Source organism: Cydia amplana, chromosome 2 (genome assembly GCF_948474715.1).
Source record: "Cydia amplana chromosome 2, ilCydAmpl1.1, whole genome shotgun sequence".
In the NCBI taxonomy this organism is placed as follows: domain Eukaryota; kingdom Metazoa; phylum Arthropoda; class Insecta; order Lepidoptera; family Tortricidae; genus Cydia; species Cydia amplana.
Genome location: NC_086070.1, coordinates 11,493,607 through 11,518,474, shown reverse-complemented (window position 1 = coordinate 11,518,474; position 24,868 = coordinate 11,493,607). Strand labels below are relative to the sequence as shown.

General features: G+C 38.5%; 1 protein-coding gene and 1 long non-coding RNA gene across 2 annotated transcripts in view; both read right to left on the bottom strand.

Annotated features, from left to right (window-relative positions):
* LOC134658524 (uncharacterized) overlaps positions 1-19,977 on the bottom strand; it is a 31,711-nt gene extending 11,734 nt beyond the window's left edge. Inside the window, exon 1 of the mRNA XM_063514214.1 lies at positions 19,824-19,977. Within this exon, the coding sequence (XP_063370284.1) occupies positions 19,824-19,838 (15 nt within the window). The 5' untranslated portion in view covers positions 19,839-19,977. The remainder of the gene's footprint in view (positions 1-19,823) is intronic.
* Positions 1-24,868, bottom strand: part of LOC134658862 (uncharacterized) — a 98,735-nt gene that overhangs the window by 46,137 nt on the left and 27,730 nt on the right. The window lies entirely within an intron of this gene.

Genomic DNA, 24,868 nt, shown 5'->3' with positions numbered 1-24,868 from the left:
GACGTTGTAGTTCGTAGTGTAAGGGTAAAAACACCAGAGCACCATTTTAAACAATATTTATTAGGGAATCACAATAATAATCAGAGTTTTGGACTTAGGTAATACGCGACGCCGATCACGCGCAAAAACCGATCTTTAGATGACAGACGTCAAAGTGTTGCTCTATTCCTGGTTCTCGTAGTGATGTCAAGACCGCTGTTTGACGATGCCGCCTTTTAGCTCGGCCATCGCCTGACCCGACCAGCGCCCCGCAGGTCACTGTCATCAGTGCAGCCACTGAAGTCTGCCACAGCCAACGCAGTCGCAGCAAGCTGGGTCTTCACCAGGTGGATGTAGCCTCCACCAGTTCAATATTCTGCGAATTGAACAAGCACCTTTTACGCTCAGCCGATATACAAGCCTTGGTCCTTTTGAGTAATTCGACTCGAGTTCCGTTGAAACGGTCTATTTCGTTATTGTCAACTTACACCAAGATATTTAGTTCTATTTCAGTCGAATTGGAGTAAGGGCTTAAGCCGACTGAACCAAATGTAAGAAAGCATGACCAGGCTAGGTACCAAATAATCCGTGGTATGAGAGGTGTTAGGATATGCAAGTCTGCTCAGCACTTGCTTGAAATACACAAAAGGCTTAATTCACGTGCATATGACACCAAGAGGATATAAATACCAATTCATTAATTATGCAAAATAATAAAATATTGCGATGAGCGTGACATCTAGCGGCAGTTAGATAAACCACCCCCTTTTTTTAACACCATCCAACATAAATTATTTTCTTGCGAATAACGTCATATAACTTTGAAGGATTTATTAGATTTTGATAAATTTCTAGCATGTATACCCATGCAGCTAATCCAAACCTTCCATTGAGCGGTGCGTTTCATACTGACCGCTTAACATAACAATGACTATTTGTGTCGTTTTAAAAGCAAAGACTTGGAACAAACTCACAATTGGCTTCTCCGTTGTAGGACGTAAGACTCCCTCGCATGCACGCACAAAAATGCGTACAACTCGTGAGAGGCTAACATGGGACACGTCTCACGCATGTGCGGAGCTGCCTAGGCTAGGACACCACTGCCCTTGTAGGCGCAACGACCGTAGAAGTCAGCCCTTCACGATAAGGTTGTCACGGAGCCCGGTGCACGCACTCGCTCCAACTGGGTATTTTGAACAGGCACTCCCTCCAACTCTACTGGATCCGGTACTTCGCCAGCGATCCCTAGAAGGTATAAGTGCAAGCAACCCTTTCAAGGTAACCTTGAGATCATCAGTCTTAAGGTCATTAAAATATCCTTTTGTAAACAAGGTCTCAAGCCAACCTCTCAAGGTCAACAACAAATAGTACGATACGATATAGATAAAACATTCATCGGTAGTAGAAATAATGGTCCTCTTAAGGATAATATCATATCACATGCAATGGTCCGCCTCTTTAAGCCTGCACTGCAGATACCAGGAACAAACTAGCCTGTTAAAGATAGTCTTGTATCACATGCAATGGTCCGCCTCTTAAGGCCTGCACTGCAGATATACCAGTAACAAAATTAGCCTATTAAGGATAATCTAAGCTCACATGCAACGGTCCGCCTTTTAAGGCCTGCATTGCAGCAAATACCAGTAACAACCATCCTCTTAAGGATAGTCTTATATCACATGCAATGGTCCACCTCTTAAGGCCTACACTGCAAATACCAGTAACAACCATCCTCTTAAGGAAAGTCTTATATCACATGCAATGGTCCGCCTCTTAAGGCCTACACTGCAAATACCAGTAAACAACCATCCTCTTAAGGATAGTCTTATATCACAAGCAATGGTCCGCCGTTTAAGGCCTGCACTGCAGATATACCAGTAACAAAATTAGCCTATTAAGGATATTCTAAGCTCACATGCAACGGTCCGCCTTTTAAGGCCTGCATTGCAGCAAATACCAGTAACAACCATCCTCTTAAAGATAGTCTTATATGACATGCAATGGTCCGCCTCTTAAAGCCTACACTGCAAATACCAGTAAACAACCATCCTCTTAAGGAATGCAATGGTCCGCCTCTTAAAGCCTACACTGCAAATACCAGTAAACAACCATCCTCTTAAGGATAGTCTTATATCACATGCAATGGTCCGCTTCTTAAAGCCTACACTGCAAATACCAGTAACAACCATCCTCCCAAGGATAGTCTATATCACATGCAATGGTCCGCCTCTTAAAGCCTACACTGCAAATACCAGTAACAACCATCCTCTGAAGGATAGTCTTATATCACATGCAATGGTCCGCTTCTTAAAGCCTACACTGCAAATATCAGCAACAACCACCCTCTCAAGGATAGTGACAAGCAACAGGCCGCTCCTTAAAGCCTCTGTTGCGATTACCGGCGCCAGGAAGTAGCCTATTAAGGATAGCATCCCTTGCCAAGACTAAAGTAACAGCCCTTCTTAAAGAGCACATAATAATTAAAGCTCTATAGCAGACATTGAAGAGAGTAAGTAATATAAATAAAATAATCACTCAGTTCTCAATCCGAGTGTCTAATAAAATTAATCAAGCACAATGTGTTTATTTTAGTCGGCAAACCCGTTAACAAAACACATAAGTATGACAACAGTAACCCAGTTCTAAATCTGGGATAAAACAAAATCACAACTCGATTCCAAACTCGAGAGTAAGTAATATAAATATAATAATCACTCAGTTCTCAATCCGAGTGTCTAATAAAATTAATCAAGCACAACGTGTTTATTTTAGTCGCCAAACCTGTTAACAAAACACATAAGTATGACAACAGTAACCCAGTTCTAAATCTGGGATAAACAAAATCACAGCTCGATTCCAAACTCGAGAGTAAGTAATATAAATAAAATAATCACTCAGTTCTCAATCCGAGTGTCTAATAAAATTAATCAAGCACAATGTGTTTATTTTAGTCGGCAAACCTGTTAACAAAACACATAAGTATGACAACAGTAACCCAGTTCTAAATCTGGGATAAAACAAAATCACAACTCGATTCCAAACTCGAGAGTAAGTAATATAAATAAAATAATCACTCAGTTCTCAATCCGAGTGTCTAATAAAATTAATCAAGCACAATGTGTTTATTTTAGTCGGCAAACCTGTTAACAAAACACATAAGTATGACAACAGTAACCCAGTTCTAAATCTGGGATAAAACAAAATCACAACTCTATTCCGAACTCGAGAGTAAGTAATATAAATAAAATAATCACTCAGTTCTCAATCCGAGTGTCTCATAAAATTATATCTCAGTTCCTAATCTGAGAATATACTCGTAGTCAGTTCTTAATCTGAAAACGGTACCTGAAATAACAGCATTTGCCCTTAACATGGGAAATATAAAATAATAAGCAGTTGCTACTATGCAACCAATTGTAAATGATCATGTGCAACTTGGCTTGCCTCTTCCGTGCCCCTAAATAAAGGCCACACTCTTACTATACCAACATTGAACTACAGTAGAGCCTGAACAGAAGTTCATGTTATCGAGGTTCCTCTCTTACCCAGGTTCGCCTTATCGAGGTTTCACAAATTGTATTTTTCAACCATCATGAAGTGTATATTGATAATGACCAATCAGTCAAATCATGGCACATATGCTTAAACCATAAAGCTTCCAATCCCAAGACACACATGGTTGATTTTCTCCAGCTGTGCATGTGCATTTTATGTGTAGATAACTCAACACATCATCATCCAGGTTAACTTATACCTGCACAAAACTAAATAATTTTGTTAAATGCCATGCAAGCACACATTGTAAGATAAATGAGTTCATAACATAATAAAACACAATTTATGCATTTTTCAAAACAATGAAATACATACTTAGTGAACCCACAAAATTTGTGAAACATATTATTATTTATAACTTCTGATTTATGAAACCCAGAAGCAATGAAAGTGTACTGTTTTATAATGTAAACAGTACCATAACACACTACAAGTTCAGACGAAAACCGTCAATAACTTCAAACAGTAGCTCATGACATGATATTCTTTGGTCAATGTTCATTAGCAGTGAATGGGTTAAAATAGTTATTTGGAAAGCTTTAACCAAGCTATTTACCTTCGTTTAATATTCACCCAATAAACACTTATCGGACTGGAACGTTTAGAGTCCAGTCGCACTTGTATGTAAAAGACATGTATCATGTAGACCGTCAATATCCATATTGACTCCTGAAAGTATTCACGCTGCTTACCATGAGCAACAACCTTCATTACCATGTCATACTCAGCTCAATAAATATCTTGTTCAATATGTCCATCTCTTTGACAAGATTAAACCTTGGAAACACCTGTAATCATACTTCATCGGTGCAAGTATTATAAAATTATGGTCAAAACTTCACCAGCAATAAAGTTTTGTTATAAGGAAATGCATCTGAAGAATACTGTTAAAACACAAATGATTATCATTGTCAATAACTCAAACACTTGACAATGTCATGCCAATAAAACTTTCATTAGTTTGGTAAGTCTGTTTAAATATAATGTCTTTGGTTCATTTTATAACATGACATTTTGTGAAAAATATTTGCAATGCAAACTTAAACCAACATCCCAATGAACAAAACAACAACCACAACATACTATAAGCTGTATGCAATTAATTTGTATGAACATTCATAAGATTTTTCATACATAGAACCAATCAATAATATGTACAGACAGAAATTTTCTCAACATTTCAAATGATTTACTGCCTTATTTATCAGTATGTCTGCAACTTAATGTTAATTGCGAGAATGCATGAGGTTATATGTGATATGGACTGTCTTTTAAAATGTTCAGCCCGAGGAGGCTCCGGAAACATGGAGTGACTACATTTGTCACAGACGATACTAACCAGCTACAAATAAATGTCACCTTTCGCTTATTCACAAAGCGCACTTTACTAACCACACACAGTCAATGTAACACATACTGACCGTTAGTATACATGTACAACATGAACAAACATTTTATTTCTAAATAAATACCTCATTTTCCATGACATCGGAGATTAGCCACTTATCAACATATTTTCTCCATATATGAATTATGAGCACTAGGACATAATATACCTGGCATCCATAACCAATTAACTTTGAAATATTAGCCATGTCCATCCGGGTTCATTATAGAGGCCTGACCCGATAGTCACTCTAGTGCGTTCAACAGTGTTGGTGCATTTACTCATTACAATCAGATTAACGATCAGAACAATGAAACAAGGAAGGACTACGCGCGGTAAATTTCGTAATGTCAATTTCGACAAATTATATCGTAGTAGGCGGGAATCCACTATCGCACTTCTGAAGCTGTAAGGGTAAAAACACCAGAGCACCATTTTAAACAATATTTATTAGGGAATCACAATAATAATCAGAGTTTTGGACTTAGGTAATACGCGACGCCGATCACGCGCAAAAACCGATCTTTAGATGACAGACGTCAAAGTGTTGCTCTATTCCTGGTTCTCGTAGTGATGTCAAGACCGCTGTTTGACGATGCCGCCTTTTAGTAGTTATTAAAGTTAAAAAAACCGGCCAAGTGCGAGTCGGACTCGCGCACGGAGGGTTCCGCACCATCAACAAAAAATAGAGCAAAACAAGCAAAAAACGGTCACCCATCCAAGTACTGACCCCGCCCGACGTTGCTTAACTTCGGTTAAAAATCACGTTTGTTGTATGGGAGCCCCATTTAAATCTTTATTTTATACTGTTTTTAGTATTTGTTGTTATAGCGGCAACAGAAATACATCATCTGTGAAAATTTCAACTGTCTAGCTATCACGGTTCGTGAGATACAGCCTGGTGACAGACGGACGGACGGACGGACGGACGGACGGACGGACGGACGGACGGACGGACGGACAGCGGAGTCTTAGTAATAGGGTCCCGTTTTTACCCTTTGGGTACGGAATCCTAAAAAAACACCTACTGTAGCTGATGTTATTGAGGTGTCTAGGTATTATGTTGACGATAAATACTAAACTATTTTAGATACTAAATTAATACTATTAATGTATTATGCAGGTACCTATCTGATTGTAAACGTCTTCATTTCAAAACGCTATTCCTGTTTTAACCTCCTAAGGCCCAAGGTCCTACACATAGTACTTATTAACTTTCTTATTCAGACCCAGCTCCTACAACAATTGTGTAGTCATAGCCACAGACTACATATATACAGACGCTGCTATCCCATACATTCAAATGTGACCGCCTAAAAGCGCACCATTACCAGATGGCGTCACTGAAAAAGCACTGTTGCCTATCATGGATACAAGATGGCGCTGTGTCACATCCAAATCATAGAATTCCTAACGACATCTATACGTCTTCATTGAAAGTTAGTAGACATATGTCGTTGCCAACGATTAGAAGTAATCAACAGATGTCGCTTTATAGCGTATTGAATAAATCATGAATCTAGTTTAAAACTGGATCAAGCATGAGGGGTGGAAGGAAATGACCGAACAGGATAGTCTTATGTATCTTTCAGTATGAGTAAAGAGAGTTCGGGCACTTAAGGAGTACAGGGAGGGAAGGGAGAGGCAGGGTACAGAGAAATAGCGTAGCCAAACGGTATAACCATAAAGTAATTTCGGAAAACGATACTGTGGTGATGATAATATTTATATATTATAAGAATGCTACATAAGTCTTGCCGAAACTATTTAAACCGGCTGAAAATAAATACCTGTCATAATAATTTTGCGCATGCTACCATTGGTGCATGGCAAAAGGATTAGACATTACTACTGGCGTAAGTCCGTCTATATGCCACCATGCCACTGGTACTTGAGCGTTTCTTTATATTTTTTTAATCCAATTGCTCAAAAAGTTTAGTTTTTGTAGCTGCAAATCGTGCGTAAAGTTTGATTTTTTTACACTAGTGCTAAAAAGTAATCTGATTGATACATTTTAAATAAATGAGTATTATGCGAGACCCGCTTATAAATGACCCACCTGAACAACGCGCGATTGGGCATAAAGGAGTATTATTCGAGACCCAATAGTATTACTTGAACAACGCGCGACAGAATGAAGCTGACGTTCGTACAATACACTTTATACACTTAATATAAATGTAATTAATTAGATATATATCAATATAATGAAATAACAAAAGATTCATGTTTTTTTACATATAGCTGGTCAACCAAATCTTGTCAGTAAAATAAAGGCGCGAAATTCAAATTTTCTATGGGACGATATCCTTTCGCGCCTACATTTTTCAAATTTGCCGCCTTTTTCTACTGTCAAGATCTGGTTGACCATGTATAATTATATGTTCTGAAAATTAATTTTATTAATTTTAATAATACAATTTCTCTTCAATTGGCATAATGCTGACAACAGTGACAACAGAATCCACATTGAAAAAAATGGCAATTAAAAGTAAAACTTTTTTTATTCCCTTCCCGCCTTTTTTATTCAACATTTAAAGTGATTTATGTTTGTAAGTAATTGCCAAGAAAGCATAAGTTATTAAATAAAAATGAGTGATTCAGACGATTTTGGAGTTAATTTAACGCCACCAGATATCAAAGCAAAGGCATCCGTTGTAAGTGACAGGGCTATAACCGCGAAAATCGAATTTTGCAAATTGCGGGCATTTTTCTCTGTCACTCTAATTACGCCTGCATTGGAGTAAAAGAGAAAGATCCCCGCAATTTGCGAATTTCGGTTTTGGCGGTAGCCCCTCAGTATATTTCCGGAAAAATCGAAAGCTCGGTACTCGTGCAAAATGACATACTTCTCGCACTTATATCGAAAACTACTATTTTTTGCCATTTTTTATATTGTGATCTTTTTTGCCACTTTTGTGTTATTTGTACTCAAATTCACGAGCTCTTTCGATCCTAATGAGATAAAATACCTCAATTCATGCTCAATTCACTCTTATCGTGCCTTCTAAAAATTTACGATACAAGTTGCATTGCAATAACTATAAAAAAAAGTAACTGATTTGACTAGTACGAAAATACCCTATTGTAACAATACGATGCGACGTTGTCGAGTTAAACTGGACTCGCTTCGCAGTAACTCATAGCAGTTTGGCAACGTCGCGTCGTGCTTTTATTTTTAAGCAACAGATTTGTACATGATTTGTACCATCTTAGTACCTATACATACAAAGATATGTTTTCATAACGTTCCTTTTCAACTTCTCCCATGGCAAAACCCGTACCTATCAAACCTGAAATTATTATACAAAAGCATTTAATGTTTGTTTTAATAAACTTTTTCTGTTATAATTAGAATAAATATATCTAATTTTGCGTATATTGACCAGGCAGGTGTTTGTATCACTAATTATGTGACCTATAAGTATAGACAGACAACAGCGTGCACAGAAACGTCAAAAACGGCATCAAGTAATGATTATTGCTATTTTAAAATTAGTCCCCTACTTCAGGGTAATGTTATACGCCTGTTCCTTAAAAAAGCTGAGGGCCTACCGCGAACCACGTTCGACGTGTTGCCTCCCTGTCACACTTACGTACGAATTTACAAGTGCGACAGAGAGGCAACACGTCGAACGTGGTTCGCGGTAGGCCCTCAGAAATGGACACTGAGGCATAATTATCATTATTTTGGAATTTAAGTACTATATAATATTATTTGTAGTCTTTTGGAATATCATATTTTATTTGAACTAATAATATTGTATAATAATAAATCATAAAAGCTCTATTTAGGGACAAGAAAGAACTTTCAACGGCAACACTAAAAATAAACTGTCAAATAGTCAAGTCGCCACAAAGCGGCACCGCGTTTGTTGCCTTTGCTTTGTTTCTGTTTATACAAACTTATTAATTTCATATTATAGCTTCATTTGAACTATAGTACAAGTACGTGAATAGAATACCTAGACGTGTCTTGCTTGGTGCAGTTGCGTAGGTATGCTAAAAGGAAAGTTGGAAGACCGATGTGGCGCTTTAAAGACTGTGCTAAGCGTGACATGTGCCCAAAATGTGGGAGGTCGTGCCGCTCACGCATCGGCCTCCACAATCACCAAACCCGTTGTCTAAACAGCAATGCATAAATCGTCTGCAATAGACGAAAAGACCTGTGATGATGACGTGAATTGCCGATGTAGTAACGGAACACTACTAATGGTAAAACCTACATATTAATTTGACAGTGTCTACTGTTTGCCAATAAATGATAAAATTGATAAAAAATTAACACTTCAGGTAAGTTTGTTTTGAATACAAAGGTTAATTAAATAATTTATCACCACACCAACTGGTAAAGGCCCCCTTGATTGTTCAAATACTAATGAGAAAATTGCATTTATCCCACATGTGGGGCAAAGTAATCAGATCTAAATTTTGAGTTTCCTTATGTTAGCTGGTAGAATTTACTTTTAAATGATGATTTTGAATTATAAATTCTTTATAATGTTCATGTGGATTTGATTTTTTTGGTATTTTATAGTTGGTATTTTCCCTGCATTGGCATGGTGATAAATTCTGTGTTTCATTAGGTGGCAATGTTTGTTTAACCCTCGTGCCTTGAATTCTCACAACGCTCAAGATTCCACTTCTCGAACCACTCGCTACGCTCATAGTTCAAATCTTCTGCTTACCCTGGAATCAACATTAGCATGAGCGGTTAAACAACTGCTTTGCCCCCTTGCCCACTAATAACTATTGTCAAGTTTTATTTTAACCCCCCATGCTAATATTGATACCCGAGCAAGCAAAAGATTCCAAAGTATTTAGAGTTAGAGCAAGAAAGAAGAAAGGTACGTCATAATTTCAAAGATGTTTGACATTTAAAATAACACATGTACTGCGCAGGCGATCAATATCGCTGCATACTTTTCTTGGTCTAAATCTATACAATGGTTAGTGTTTGCAAACAGACTCCAATGTGAAGGCAATGTGTATTAAACTTTATTGTGATATTATTACATTTTATATATAAAAAATATGTTTCTGATTTCAGGACCCAGCCTCTAGCCACTAGAAGTTACAATGTATGCAACAAGAGAGTGAAGATGAAATAGTCAATGCATCTCTGTACAGTCGCCATCAGATATATCGGAACGGCCAAGGTGTTCACAATATCTGAACACGCACTCTAACGCCCTGACAATAGAGGCGTGTTCAGATATTTGTGAGCGCCTTGGCCGCTCCGATATATCTGATGGCGACTGTACCACAAGTAAAATATTTTGAGTGGAAGATGGTTGAGATTGATTCCTGTTTCAACGGACAGACACATGCTATGAAGATTCTCTTAAAAATAATAAAATACAATTAATAAATTCAATGTTTAACATGATAGTGACTTTATTTTGTCTACCCACTAACAACCAATTTGTTCAATGCTGGCGGGCAATGGCGGTAAACTTAAATATTTGATGTGGTATGAAGCTAAATGTTTTGAACATAATGGCAAGCCACTAAAAAGTTTTAATCCTAGATTAGCCATTAAACTGTGGCTACCAGTCTGATTTGTTAATTGTTATATAAGTACAGTCAGCGTCATATAGTAGGTAGCATCCAAAGTATTCAAATAGTTCGGTACACCATATTATTTGTATGGCGTACTGAACTATTTGAATACTTTGGATGCGACCTACTATACGACGCTGACTGTACTTAATTTAAATATATATTTATTTTATTTATTTATTTAAACTTTATTGCACAATACACAAAAATAATGTACAAATGGCGGACTTAATGCCTAATGGCATTCTCTACCAGTCAACCATCGGGCCAAACAGAGACATGTAAAATTGGTGCAAGGAGAAAAAGGAATTTAATTATTAGAACTTAGTAAACAACTAAACAATTAATAATTCTGATAAACTACATGTAGAATACACAAATAAAAACACTAGAATATATATAAATAATATACTACTACATATTTCATACATACTCATAATATATAATATAATGATGAACGCTACTCGAACTCTTGTTTCAGCAGATACTTATGTAGCAACCGCTTGAAAGCTAACTTGCTCGGGGCTTGTCTTATATTGAGAGGGAGTGAATTCCAGAGACGACTCGCCTGGACAGCAAAGGAGTTAGTCATAAACCCAGTGCGGTGAGCGGGAATTGATAGTTTGAGAACACGAGATGTACGCAACTCAACTCCAGGGCGAGGGGTATCAAACGGGAACTTATTTCTTAGATATCCAGGAGCAGAAGGCTCAAACAAGATTGAAAATAGGGTACAAAGTATTCGAAGTGATCTACGGCGACGGATGGAGAGCCAATTGAGCTGGCGACGGTAATAGGAAACATGATCGTATTTACGCAAACCAAAGATAAATCTTATGCCGTTGTTGAGGAGACGTTCAAGTTTGTTGAGGGACTCTTGAGTGGCATTCGTTGTACACACATCACCATAATCAATAATTGGCAAAATCAACGCCTGTACCAACATCTTTTTTGTACTTACTGGGAGAAAATTCTTGAATTTATACAGAGTTCTTAGTGTGCCTGAAACCTTACGACTTACATCACCTAGCTGGCCGCTCCAGGAAAGGGTAGAATCAAAAATTAATCCTAAGTTCTTAGCCTTAGTGCACACGGGAATGACAGACTCATCAAACAGGATTGGTGTGATAGCGACTGAACTGAGCTTTGAGATTTGGCGCTGGCTGCCCAGAATTACGGCTTGACACTTGGCTGGATTAACACTAATACCAAAACTGCTAGACCATTCAGCGATGTGTTCTAGATCAGCGTTTAGCAATGAAATGGCAGAGTTAACATCGTTCACATCAGCTTGAGCATACAACTGCAGGTCATCCGCATACAAATGGTAAGAGCTACGAATATTGGTGGTAATCAAATTAATAAATACGGAGAACAAAAAGGGCGATAGAATACCACCTTGAGGAACTCCAGTGTTCAGTGCACACCAATCAGATAGCGAACGGTTAGCTCGGACTGCCTGAACACGATCCGATAAATAAGAGGAGAACCACTTTGTCGCCTCAACAGACACCCGCAAGTGAGTCAGAGCAGCGAGGAGTAGGTCATGGTCAACCACATTGAAGGCGTTCGAGAAGTCTATAAGCACCAGCACCGTGACCTTGGATGCTTCCATCCCAAGCCGAATGTCCTCTGTAACTTTAAGTAGGGCAGTGGTGGTGCTGTGACCGGGACGGAACCCAGACTGAAGGGGAGAAAGAAGATTGTTCCGGTGTATAAATTGTGAAATCTGTTTATGGGCCGCCGCCTCGAGAATTTTGGAAAGAAATGGAAGAATAGAGATCGGCCGAAAGTTATTGAGAGAACTGGGGTTATTAACTTTAGGAAGAGGAATGACAAAGGCCTTACGCCAGCAAGATGGAAAAACCCCTGTACATAAAGATGTATTAATGATGTGCGAAACTACTGGCAGTATTTCATCAAGAATGTGGATGACCATGACTCGACTCACGTTGTCATGCCCTACAGCCTTAGATTTAATTGACAGAATAATTTTGCGGATCTCTTCAAGAGAGACAGGACTAAAGGTAAATGGGTCAATATCAGGAGAAGAGAGAGAGGCAATAAGGCATACAGTTTTAAATTTTACTAGCGAGGTAAGGGGAGTAGTTTTAGCGAAATGACAATTTAATTGATCTAGAGTGAAAGAGGTAGAGTCCACAACACCATTAGATTTACCTATACCGAGTGACCTTAGGAATTTCCATGTGTCAGCAAGAGAGGAAGACATAACATTTTCATGGATGTATCGGCGCTTCGCAGCTCTTACCATTTGGTTGCATCGGTTTCTCGCAGCCTTGAACAAATCCCAGTTCGCATCACACCGATCCCGCTTGTAACAGCGAAAAGCTTTATCACGCCTAGCCATTGCCGTTCGAACACCCTTCGTAATCCATGGAGCAGGTGGCCGCTTCAGCCTCACAGCACGAACCGGGGCATGAGTATCGAAAAGATTTAACAGAACGGAATTAAAGTTAGCTAACTTTTCGTCTACCGTCGATGCGTCATAGGTGGCTGCCCAGTCAGCCGAAGCAGCGTCTCGTTTAAGTGACTCAGGATCGAGTCGGGCAAAGCTCCGCAAATATAACACGATTGGCTTTTGCTTGGGAGGTTTAATCTTGTACGTCAGATAAATGAGGTCGTGATGCGAGAACCCAGGAGCAATAAATTGGCCTGACTTGACGACGTTATCCATTGAAGACGTCAGGATCACGTCCAGCCACGAGTCCGGTGAGTCAGTGTTATGATGCGTCGCCTGCAAAGGCACTAAAGAAAAATCAGCAGCCTCGACAATCGATCTTAGTTGAATTGATCTAGAGTTGTCCCTCAGTAAGTCCGTGTTAAAATCGCCCATGATTATATGATGTGTGCACTCGGAACCCACATCCGACAAAAGGTCATCAAAGACAGAAAAATAATCAATTGTCGGTGGACAGTAAATCACACCAAGAATAATGCAGACGCCGAGTAACTTCACTTCTATGACCAAAAACTCCATAGAGCCAGAGTAAAGAGAGGGGGAACTTTTAACAATTTTGTACGGGATGTCAGAACGGAGATAAATTGCCACACCTCCACCTCGTTTGCCTGTGCGGTCATTCCGCAACAAGATAAACCCGGGGAGACTGCAAGAAGTAGACAAGATTTCAGGCTTAAGCCAACTTTCACTAACAAGGATAGCATGAACATCGCATGAAGAAAATGTATCGTAAAGGTCAGTAAAATGACTACAGATGCTTTGCGCATTGATATGGCAAACGTTGAAAAAGTTGCGCTGTCTTTGGAATTCACTTTTTATCAAGGAGCCAAGAGTATTCGACTCAATCAGCTCATCGGTGGAATGGAAAGAAGTTGATAAGTCACAAGCAGAATAAAAAGAGTCATTCGATTCATCAATAGACATAAATATAAATATATATATATATATATATATATTAAAATATCAGACTAATAATATATAAAATAAAGCTAGCTAATTTATAATACGGGCCTGTTTAGCCCGCCGGTCGACCAAACGTAGTACACTTAAACACAAGTAGATTGAATTAGCGTATCGCCGGTCAGTTTCCTAATATATAAATTGTATATTATTTCTACGGCCTCCTAGCTAGTCAGTAGTGACAGTGACCCTGCTCTGCTATGTGCTATGAAGTAGGAGGTCCTGGGTTCAAATCCTCATAGGACATTTATTTGTTTTTTAAATTAAATTAAAATTAAATTAAATTAAATTTATTTAAGACCAACAAAGGATCAATTTCGTTAGTGACACATTTAATCTTACAACTAATGTTAGTAGGTACACACACACAAACTTATTAACTAACTACATTAATCATTATATTTACATATTTATTTATTTATTTATGCACATATGGAGTGCACCACAGTGGTTCAGGTAGGCCCCATCAAACCTGCCTGCATACATGGCTAGGATGCTGTTGGTGCTGTTCCTCACCCTGCATAACAATGAAGTGGCTCTTTTGCGCATAATGGCAGCAAAACTATCTACGCGCGCCTCCGCAAACATTGTTGACGCGCTGCAGTAGCGAGGAAGCCCCATCAGCACCCTAAATGCATTATTGTACTGTACACGCAGGGCACTGTACTGCCTTTGCGTGTAGTTCACCCACAGGCTGCTTTAATTGTGTGTGTATATATTAATGGTCTATATCTATTCCCATCTGTCCACACCTCTTGTATGGCGGCGGGGACAAATGGGCCACCACCATGGGACACCATATTAATACACTTTTAGGGGGATCCGAACCTAGGACTTCCAGCTTTGATATGATCATAAAATATAAGATATGTATGTATTTACATTTACACATTGTATTATTGCTCTCATACATATAGGGATATTTTTTTAAATGTCGGATGTCTCTTCTCTTTTGAGCATGAATAGAAGCAGGGGATAACTGACAGAACGGGATAGTCTTATGTATCTTTCAGTAGGAGTAGCAGCGAAAGCGCTATTATTGTTTGTCCTTGTCACAGTCTCACATCTTGTTTTATTCCCCACCGTAAATTGACCACCGTGATTGGTCGAATTCATTTGTTGCCCACCATAACAAATAAATTCGACCAATCATAGCGGCGCAATGCGACGCTATGATTGGTCGAATTTACATGTTTTGTCCCTCACGGAGGCACGCGTACACCACTTCTATAGGATGCTACCTTCTATGCTTTTGAGCAAGTTTTTGTCACCTGCCCTGCTATTCAAACTACTCAAGAATTTACAATGTTTTGTTACCAAGTAGGTCGATTAGTGTAAGACTGTCCTAAAATATATGTATAGCTATATGAGGACAATTTTGTAATGCGTAAGGTTAAGTAAATTAATATACAAACAGCAACACTCCTAACTGTACATCGGTACAGTTAACACTTAACAGTGTGGCTGATGATACCATGTAGGTTTAATATATTTTAATTATTATCACGTTTCTAAGAAAAATAGTACATTATTGTCGAGGTTCGGAAGTAGCTACTTGCAAGCTGAGGATTCGTTTTAAACGGACGACCTTGGGAGTCCGTTTAATTGAATCCGAAGCCAGCAAGTAGCCTTCCAGCCGAGTCATATATAGTGCTTTTCTCAAAAATGGTGCAAGAGATATTTTACAGAAGCAACGTTCTAATTTTCACAGAGAAAAGTAAAACCATTAAAAAGATTTGCTTGCCGCCTTTAAAAAAAATAGAAGTGTATTTTTCTGCTGAAAATACGCCAACGTATTTGAGACACCTAAATAGTCGCGGTACCAACATTATATTAATAATAAGTGCTGATCATCTGTTCGGCTGTTTAATGGACCTATGCCTTCATTTGATATGGCCATTTAAAGTTTTAAAAAGTTTGGAACTCGTTTAATAATGGAATTTGTATGCAACATTGCAGTCCCGAAATCGATACAGCAATGTTTTTAACTTTTTAATTTTTAGAATGACCATAAACTACACACTTCGCGACCTATTTTTTAACCGGCAACGTCGACTTTGCCGTCCATTTTTGAGAAAAATTATATTATTTATTACTTAATAATGTTGATATGTTGTCTGTGATATGATCATAAAGTATGAGGATTTACTACAGTGACATCTATTGATAGTCTTTCTCAAACAATCGAGCTATTTAGTGTGTTACAACGGCAAGAAACTAACTGTCTAGTAATGCGATAGATGGCGCTTAGAATAGTTCATGCCATTATTTATTTATTTTTTTCTGCGTCGATTTACTATGTGTAAATGGATGTTTTAAAAGGTTTTTGTTGTAATATGCTAAATAAATTAGAACTATACATGTTAATTTAAAAATTGGCAAGATATGAAATAACACAAATATATATTTAGGCCCAATGGTGCTCTGAGTGACATCTCTTGGATTTTTGTGGAACTAAGCGAGGCTTGTATGGGCCGATTACTCTATACTATACTTACTTTATGTCATAGCGTACCACGGTCCTACCAGTAGGACTTAATAGAAAACCCATCATTTTGTTTTCAAATTTTGCGCTTATCGAAATTGTCGTGTACGAACTTCTAAAGGACTGTTTTGTTTTGTCTGTGAGCCCTTTAACAAGTTCGTAAAAAAAAATCAAAGTATTGTACAAGGTGCTGTATAAGTACAATAACATAAAAAAAGTCTTTTAAGTACTTGGGTCTTAATGAGTATAAAACAATAGTACTACTGGTAGGACTACGGGCTGTAGTGACTACATACCTACTCAATTTTTTCTACTCGTCGACTGCAATGCTTGAATTAAGACTTCGTATACCAAAGTGAAATCGCATACTTTTTTCACTATGGGACCCCAACTCAACTATAATATTCATTTCGATACTGTTTAGGCAACTATAATATTCATTTCGATACTGTTTAGGCAACTATAATATTCATTTCGATACAGTTTAGTCAACTATAATGAAATTGACCAATCGAAAGCGCGGAGCAAGTACCAGGGCCTCATGAGTTACGAGAAGGTGTCGTTGACCAACCGGCCGGGGGCGCGGGGCGCGGGGGCTGGGTCGCGGACGAGTATGAAGGTATCGCGGCTGCTCGCGCATCTTAGCTGCATACTTTTGGTTTTTTTACCTACATATGTATGATTAGATTGAGTATGATTCTTCTACTAGTTTTAAGTATTTTTTTTTGTTGACTCGTAGAAAAAGTATTGTATACAATAGTGATATAATCAAGCTTTTCAATCTCGTACCTTACTTAGGCAACTCAGCAAGCTTCGTTGCCTAAACACGGTACTCGACTGAAAAGGTCTCCATTATATCACGATTGTATAAAATACTATTTCGTTGGGCCTTAGGAGGTTAAAGGTACCTACCTATTAAACTTAGTTTCCATATCTAGTCGTTTAACCAGGGGCTTCACATTTAAGACTTAATAGCATGATAGTTGTAAAATATTAAACAAAAACACGTGAAATTGTTGACAATATAGGCGCCTAAATATTTTATGTTACTCAAAGTTAATTCACCCATCTCCATAGGAGATCATGGGAAACCATGAGAATAGGTACTCAAAATATCATGTAGCTACCCTCCTTCAATTGAGGGGGGATTTAAATCTTCTCTAGGCAGTGTTGTCTTTATTTAACGTTCATAAGCGCATTGTAATATGCCTACTTGAATAATAAAGTACTTATCTTTATCTCTCAGTAATATTATGGACACGATCTAGAGGAAAGTTTCAAGTTAGTAACTACTCAGCTGATCGATAAGTTCAATAACAACGTGCGGTGACAGCTCGCAGGTGGTATATCGACTAGTGAAACTCATAATAGCATGCGTTTATGGAAAATCTTCCGCATCCCGCATGGGGCAGGCTTTATCGACAAATGAAAACGTTTCCCTGCCAGCCTATTATGGATAGCTTTATCCATCTTTATCCACGTGATAAAATAACTGTCACTGTTTAACACCGTGGGAAAGAAAGTGACGGACACCGTTTTATCACGCTGTCACGTAGACAAGAACGACCATCATATCCGTACTGAATGCGAACGCTATGGCACGCGTTATGGAAATCTCTCGTACCCTGCAACCGATGCGAGTCCTATCGACCAATGAAACTGAGCCTATACATAAAACTTTCTTCTGTTATAAAATGTAGGTCTTCCAGGAGACAATATTTAACGTTCTTAAAAGAGTATTAAGTGTAGTAAGTATTTATGTCATACTTAGAAGAGATATCTAAGTAACCCATACAAAATATTAGTAGGATATTATGACTAGCATATCTAACAGCCTCCTAGCCTAGTCGGTAGCCGGTAAGTTGCCGCCAGCTAGAGATATAATTTTAGTATGATAACAAACCAGAAAAAAGTATCTATACCTACATGTATTTTTAGTGTAGTATTTTTTTAATTTCTTTTCTAGCATGTTTTCCTTCGCGAGCATGTTGTATTATGTAAGTAAGTAGGTCATAAATCAACGCATCCTCCTTGAGTTTGGGGATGTTACATTATTTTCTAAACAAAAGGTCTATATTGGGCCGGTTTTATCTGATCTAGGTACTTTATTAAATTGTAATTATTGTAAGACAGCATATAATGTAGTACCTAATAAATTGTATAATGAAAAGTTGCTATATTGCATCGTGGCCGGAATTATACTGCCTTATTTTTAAACTTGTTTGTTAAAACGAACAGCCGAATTAAGGTTTTGTTACGTAATGTAAAGTGGTTACACAGGTAAGTATTATATCAAGGCACATGTTAATGTAAGAAATCAGTTTTCACCATGATCCGTCACATGGGTATGTATGGATTACTAATTTGTTTTGACTCTATAAGTTTTATGAACCCACAGCTCTAATTAAGTTTTTTTTATTTGATTACGTGATTTATATTTATGTGTACCTTTAATGCTTGAAAGAGACCTAGACCTTCAGTAGGTACTTACCTATTGAAGAATCCGTGCGTTAATAAGTAGTATTTTATACAATCGTGATATAATGGAGACCTTTTCAGTCGAGTACCGTGTTTAGGCAACGAAGCTTGCTGAGTTGCCTAAGTAAGGTACGAGATTGAAAAGCTTGATTATATCACTATTGTATACAATACTTTTTCTACGAGTCAACAAAAAAAAATACTTAAAACTAGTAGAAGAATTATACTATATGTAGGTAAAAAAACCAAAAGTATACAGCTAAGATGCGCGAGCAGCCGCGATACCTTCATACTCGTCCGCGACCCAGCCCCCGCGCCCCGCGCCCCCGGCCGGTTGGTCAACGACACCTTCTCGTAACTCATGAGGCCCTGGTACTTGCTCCGCGCTTTCGATTGGTCAATTTCATTATAGTTGACTAAACTGTATCGAAATTAATATTATAGTTGACTAAACTGTATCGAAATGAATATTATAGTTCCCATAGTGGAAAAAGTATGCGATTTCACTTTGGTATACGAAGTCTTAATTCAAGCATTGCAGTCGACGAGTAGAAAAATTATTATTAAACAGCATGCATATATACATGGTGTTTAATACAAATGGACATATCTCACTTTTTAGGTAAGTATTTTAAGGTAGGTCTGAAACAACAGGGCAAACTACCCTGTACATCGAAATTTGTAGTTATATTCGGCACATCTTATTTTGATGACTGTACAAGTGTACCTAACTACCTACGTTATAAGTAGTAAGGGTTAACTGGTGGAGAATATCGCATGTCAAAAGTTAACCTTCTCATACTGTATATTAAAAATATAATAATTCTATAAAATATAACGCTGTATAAGTAAATAAATATTTAGTTATTTTATGAATTCAAATTATTCTTTCATTATTATGAATTTGATTGTCAATAAAAAAACATAAACAAACTCACCGTTAAACGAAACATTTTCCTAATTATATTATAAGAACACAAATCACAAACTCACTAGGTAATTTTAATTGAAAAAGAAAAACTCATCTTCCACGTTAGGCCGATTAAAACAAACGCGGTCGTTTCTTGCCGACGTTTAAATTTTAAATTAAGAACGGGCAATCGAGGCGGCAGACCGTTACTGAGTGGCTGTGGCCGGCAGTTGACCGAGTCGTTTATGTGCAACAATTTGTTAGTAGGAAGATCGGAAGTCCTATTACTAATTAGAATAGTAATTGGTTATTACCTACTAATTTGTTTGGATTAACAATTATCAGTAGGCGCATTGGAATTGTCAATAATTGTAATATGTCAATTTTCTAAGTAAACAAAGGTTACTTAAGTGCCATTATAATAAATAATCTTTAATAGAAAAAAACCGACTTCTCTAACTACTAGCCTGGATCCACTTAACGGCGCTTATACTTTATTTGGTAATATGTATACATTTTATGGTAATCATAGTGGTTTGTTTAGTTTAGGTATCATAGTGGTTTTCCGGATCAAGGTCCGGGTCCGTGTCCGGATCCGGGTCCGAGTCCGAGTACGGGTCCGAGTCCGGCCGAGGCGGGCCCAGTCCAAGTCAAAATCGAAATTCAGAATCACAAAACGTGTACTATACGTCGTTGAAAAGTTCTGTTCTGATCATCATCAGCAGTTCCGCTTCATCAAATGCCATGTTCCTACAAGTCCTACAACGTTGCTGCAGGGACGTCGTGGGCGTCAAGCAGATCCTCGACACCCTGGTATCAAACGCTGATGGTACAGATAGGGCCAGACTAAACGCAGCTTCGGCCTGAAAGTGGCGCTTGGTTACACTACACGCTCTCCCATCTCCAAGTCTTGGCACCCTGCCCGACAATGACTCACTGCGGGTGGCCGTTGCTCTTCGTCTAGGCTGCGATGTATGTCAACCTCATTTGTACATCTACGGCTCTATGGTGGAGAGTAATGGTCATCACGCATTGAGCTGTTGCCGCTACGCCGGTAGGTTCCCACGACACCATGCCCTGAAGGATATCATCCGCAGGTCGGCAAACATCCCCTCCACGCTAGAACCGCGAGGCCTCTGCCGGTCGGATGGCAAAAGGCCCGACGGCTTGACACTGGTGCAATGGGAAAAGGCAAGTGTTTATCATGGAACGCTACGTGTGTAAGCACCTTTGCCCCACTCACGCCTTTGTCGCACCACCAGACGGCGGGCGCAGCCGCTGAGGTGGCGGCCCTCCATAAGCGTCAAAAGTACTCGGTACTCAGCACAAATTACCTACCTGTTCGTCCCAGTAGCCGTAGAGACGTCCGGTTGTTGGTGCGCAGAGGCAAAAAGCTTCCTTAGGGAAGCAGGTCGCCGCCTGCGAGAAAGGGGCCTAGATCCGCGCTCCGAGTTTTTCCTGGTGCAAAGGCTGTCCATCGCAATTCAACGCGGTAACGCAGCGAGTGTGATGGGCACCTTTGCGCCGGGGGCTGCCTCTTTGAGTAGTTTTTATATTGCTTGTTTAATTTTAGATATATTTAGGAGTCTTAGTTTTAATTTAGTTTTAGAAATTTATTTAATAAAATTATTAGTTTCTTTGGAATTTTGTTCCTAAAAACATATTAAATATACTTACCTATGTATATACATTCATATTTACGTACTTCTTAATTACCTATTTAATCTTTACAGCTGTAGGTAGGTACCTTCTATTAAGTAGCAATTTAAAACAATGCAATATCAAGGACTCTGTGCCTGTTAAGTAATATTTAACTCGTTTACAATAGGCCTAGCCTATCATTACAATCACTAACAACATTCATACCTCCATTATGAAAATTGGCTGTTGCGACAGCTATGTCCTAGATAACGAGTCGGCAAACAAATCGATCGATTGACGTCTAAATCGATAGGCTGACGAGTAAATCGTTGTGAATTGGCCATTGAAAGAACGACTTTGGCAAATTTATAAGAACTAAAACAAAACGCAATGTTTGAAAAGTTGAAAAATGGGCCCTTCCCACATTCGATTTACCTACGAACAAAAAGATACCTACTGTTTTTGTCTAAAGTGGCAATTGCGCATTACCTACGGTTTTAAATATACAGGGTGCTTCCTGTAACAGGAGCAATAAATTATACTGTAGGCTGTAGTCCTCAAACTGACCAACATTTGTTCAGCAACTTTTGATTTTTATTACACTTTTAAGTTTATTCTAAGACGCAATGTATTGCAAATTTTGTTATGTTTAAAGCGTGACAAGCAACGTCAAACACACTGATGTCAGCGTACATTGGAGGCAATATTTATTTTGTATGAAAAAGAGGAAGTCTAAAGGATTCATAATTTTTAAAAGTTGCTGAACAAATGTTGGTCAGTTTGAGGAGTACTGCCTTTAGTTTAATTTATTGCTCCTGTTACAGGGAGCACCCTGTATACTTACTTATATGTGGGTAATATATTTTTACGGCTGGTGGCGTTTAATTAATTGGGGTTGGCTATTTGCTAGACTAAGTATATTGCTGGCATACTAGTATATATAGTAGGTATGCCACGTCACCTACAACTTTTTACGTAGGTAACGTCTCAAAGATGACTCACGCTAGACCAGACCGGGGCTGCGCCGGGGGCGCTGCGTTGTCTACGGAAAGCACCACGTGATCACCAATCAGCCGTCATAGAAAATGACATGTCGGACGGCTAGGCCCGGGTACAACCCGGTCTAGCGTGAGTCATCCTTTATTCGCACTGAATCTGTTTCACTGGTCGTGGCCGTCGTGGAGGTGTTATGGCTCCTCTACTCGATGGGCCAACGCCGGCCACTCCAAGGGACGCAGTCATGCGGTAGAATGAGATAGCAATATCACTTGCTCAGTCTAACGCATAATTGCGTCCCTTGGAGTGGCCGGCGTTGGCCCATCGTGTAGCCGCGACCACGACCAGTGAAACCTGTGTCGAAACGTCGGTAAATTACTTAAGACTTAAGTAACTTAATAAATGTTAGATAAGATAGGTTATACTGTTTAGCACCTATAAGTACCCGATGCTGAGTAAAACAAGTCTTTTGTCAGGAGATTAATAAATTCGAATAACTACAAAACGGATGCATTGTAAGCTTTAGGTACCTACTAACCTTTCAAAACGTCTTTCTCAGCGTAGATAGCAACAGGACCTGACGGTACGAGCCTACCTATAGGTACTTGAGCGCACCCGGAACTGTTGACGGATCAATCATTCAGTTAACTTATATTAGAAGGTTATCACTATCACCAAACGCAATTTATTGAGGTTTGTAACTTGTAAGATCGTCTTATTACTTTATTTTATGATATTGAGCTGCTGTGTGGAGAAGTAGTTAGGTATACCTAACGAGTAGGAATTAGATTAGGTACTTAATTACAGAAATGTGTGTAGGTATTGTCCTAAAAATCCCCCACACAAACAAACTGCTGACAAAAAGTTAGTTCAGAATATGAGAGTTATGAAAACAAATACATGGGAAGAATTAATTTAAGTAACTATATTAATAAATCTACCAATTTTAATAAAAAAATCTTTATCTGCACTTTCTATTAATTTACAATTTCAAAAGGGGGTACCTAATCAATTCCCTGCATGGTTATGATCACCCATTTACGAGAAAACAATAGGTAAATCTGCCGACATAGGTAACGCGTCAAAAACAGCGTTATCAGCTCGAAGCAAGTATACTTACGTAGGTAGGTACTGTCTATCAGGGATGTTGCGAATATCCGCATCCGCAACCGCGGAATTTCCGCATTATTTTCAACATCCGCATCTGCATCCGCATAAAATCGATGCGGAGTTTAATGCGGATGCGGATGTGGAACAGGTCGGTGGTATACAGGAACGTCGCATCGCAGGAGCATCGGCGTAAGTGCTAGACTGCTAGGTAATCTATATAGTCATTAGCCAAAAAAATCTATTAGAAATGAGCAGTCAAGCGTGAGTGGGACTTAATGTACGGAACCCTTGGAACGCGAGTCAGACTCGCACTTGGCCGGTTTTTTGAAATAAAAATTACTAAAGTGTAATATTTGACATTTTTTATGTAGGTACCTGCATCCGCGTCCGCGGATGTCAAAAAATCGGCATCCGCAACATCGCTGCTGTCTATAGGTACGCTAGTACTCTTTATTATACTGTGCTATAGGTCGTTCATAAAAATAAGAAAGGAGAGTCGGACCAAGCTAACTTTTTACGGACTTTGGTAATAATTTCTATAGTTCGTTTTTTTTGCATTAGAAAGAACTTGCAAGAAGGTAAGCGATCTTGACATGTCTTTTAATTGAAAAACGCTTTTTAAAAATCAAAAACTATTACTTATGAAAGCAGAAGAATATAAATGATCGTATTAGATTCATAATTGTTACATATTTGGCGTAACTTATTTTTAAAAGATTGTTTACCTTATTTCTAATGCTAAAAAAACGAACTATAAATATAGTAACAAGTAGGTATAGGTACCTATAATTACCAACGTCGGTTTCCTATGCTTTTGTCATTATCAATTTGGCATAGCATGCTTCACAGATAAAAGGTTAGTCATGCATAGAATGGCCTTCTGATATATTTATTTAGTCGTGACACATGAACTCCAGTTACAAATAAGGAACTATTGCCAAGGACTGCTATTAATTATAGTTCGTGGTTATGGACATCAAACTCCTAATTAGCTTAGTTAGATTCGCCCGCCCATTGTCTCTCTGAAGTCAAATCTATATTGTTTTATATCTATACATATAATAAAGCTGAAGAGGGTCGAAAGTCTGTACATGGAAGATATTCGAAAAAAAGTTGGTTGGGGATACTTAGAATCGATAACAGAACACGTTCCAACAGTTTTTAGAATTTTTGTCTGTTTGTCTGTTTATCTGTTTATCTGTTTATCTGTTTGTCTGTTTATTTGACCGCGCATCACGTGAAAACGGCTGAACGGATTTTGATGCAAACTTTACTAATCTGTCAAGAAACTCTCTGGCCCTATTTTAGGCTAGAAAAATTCAACCC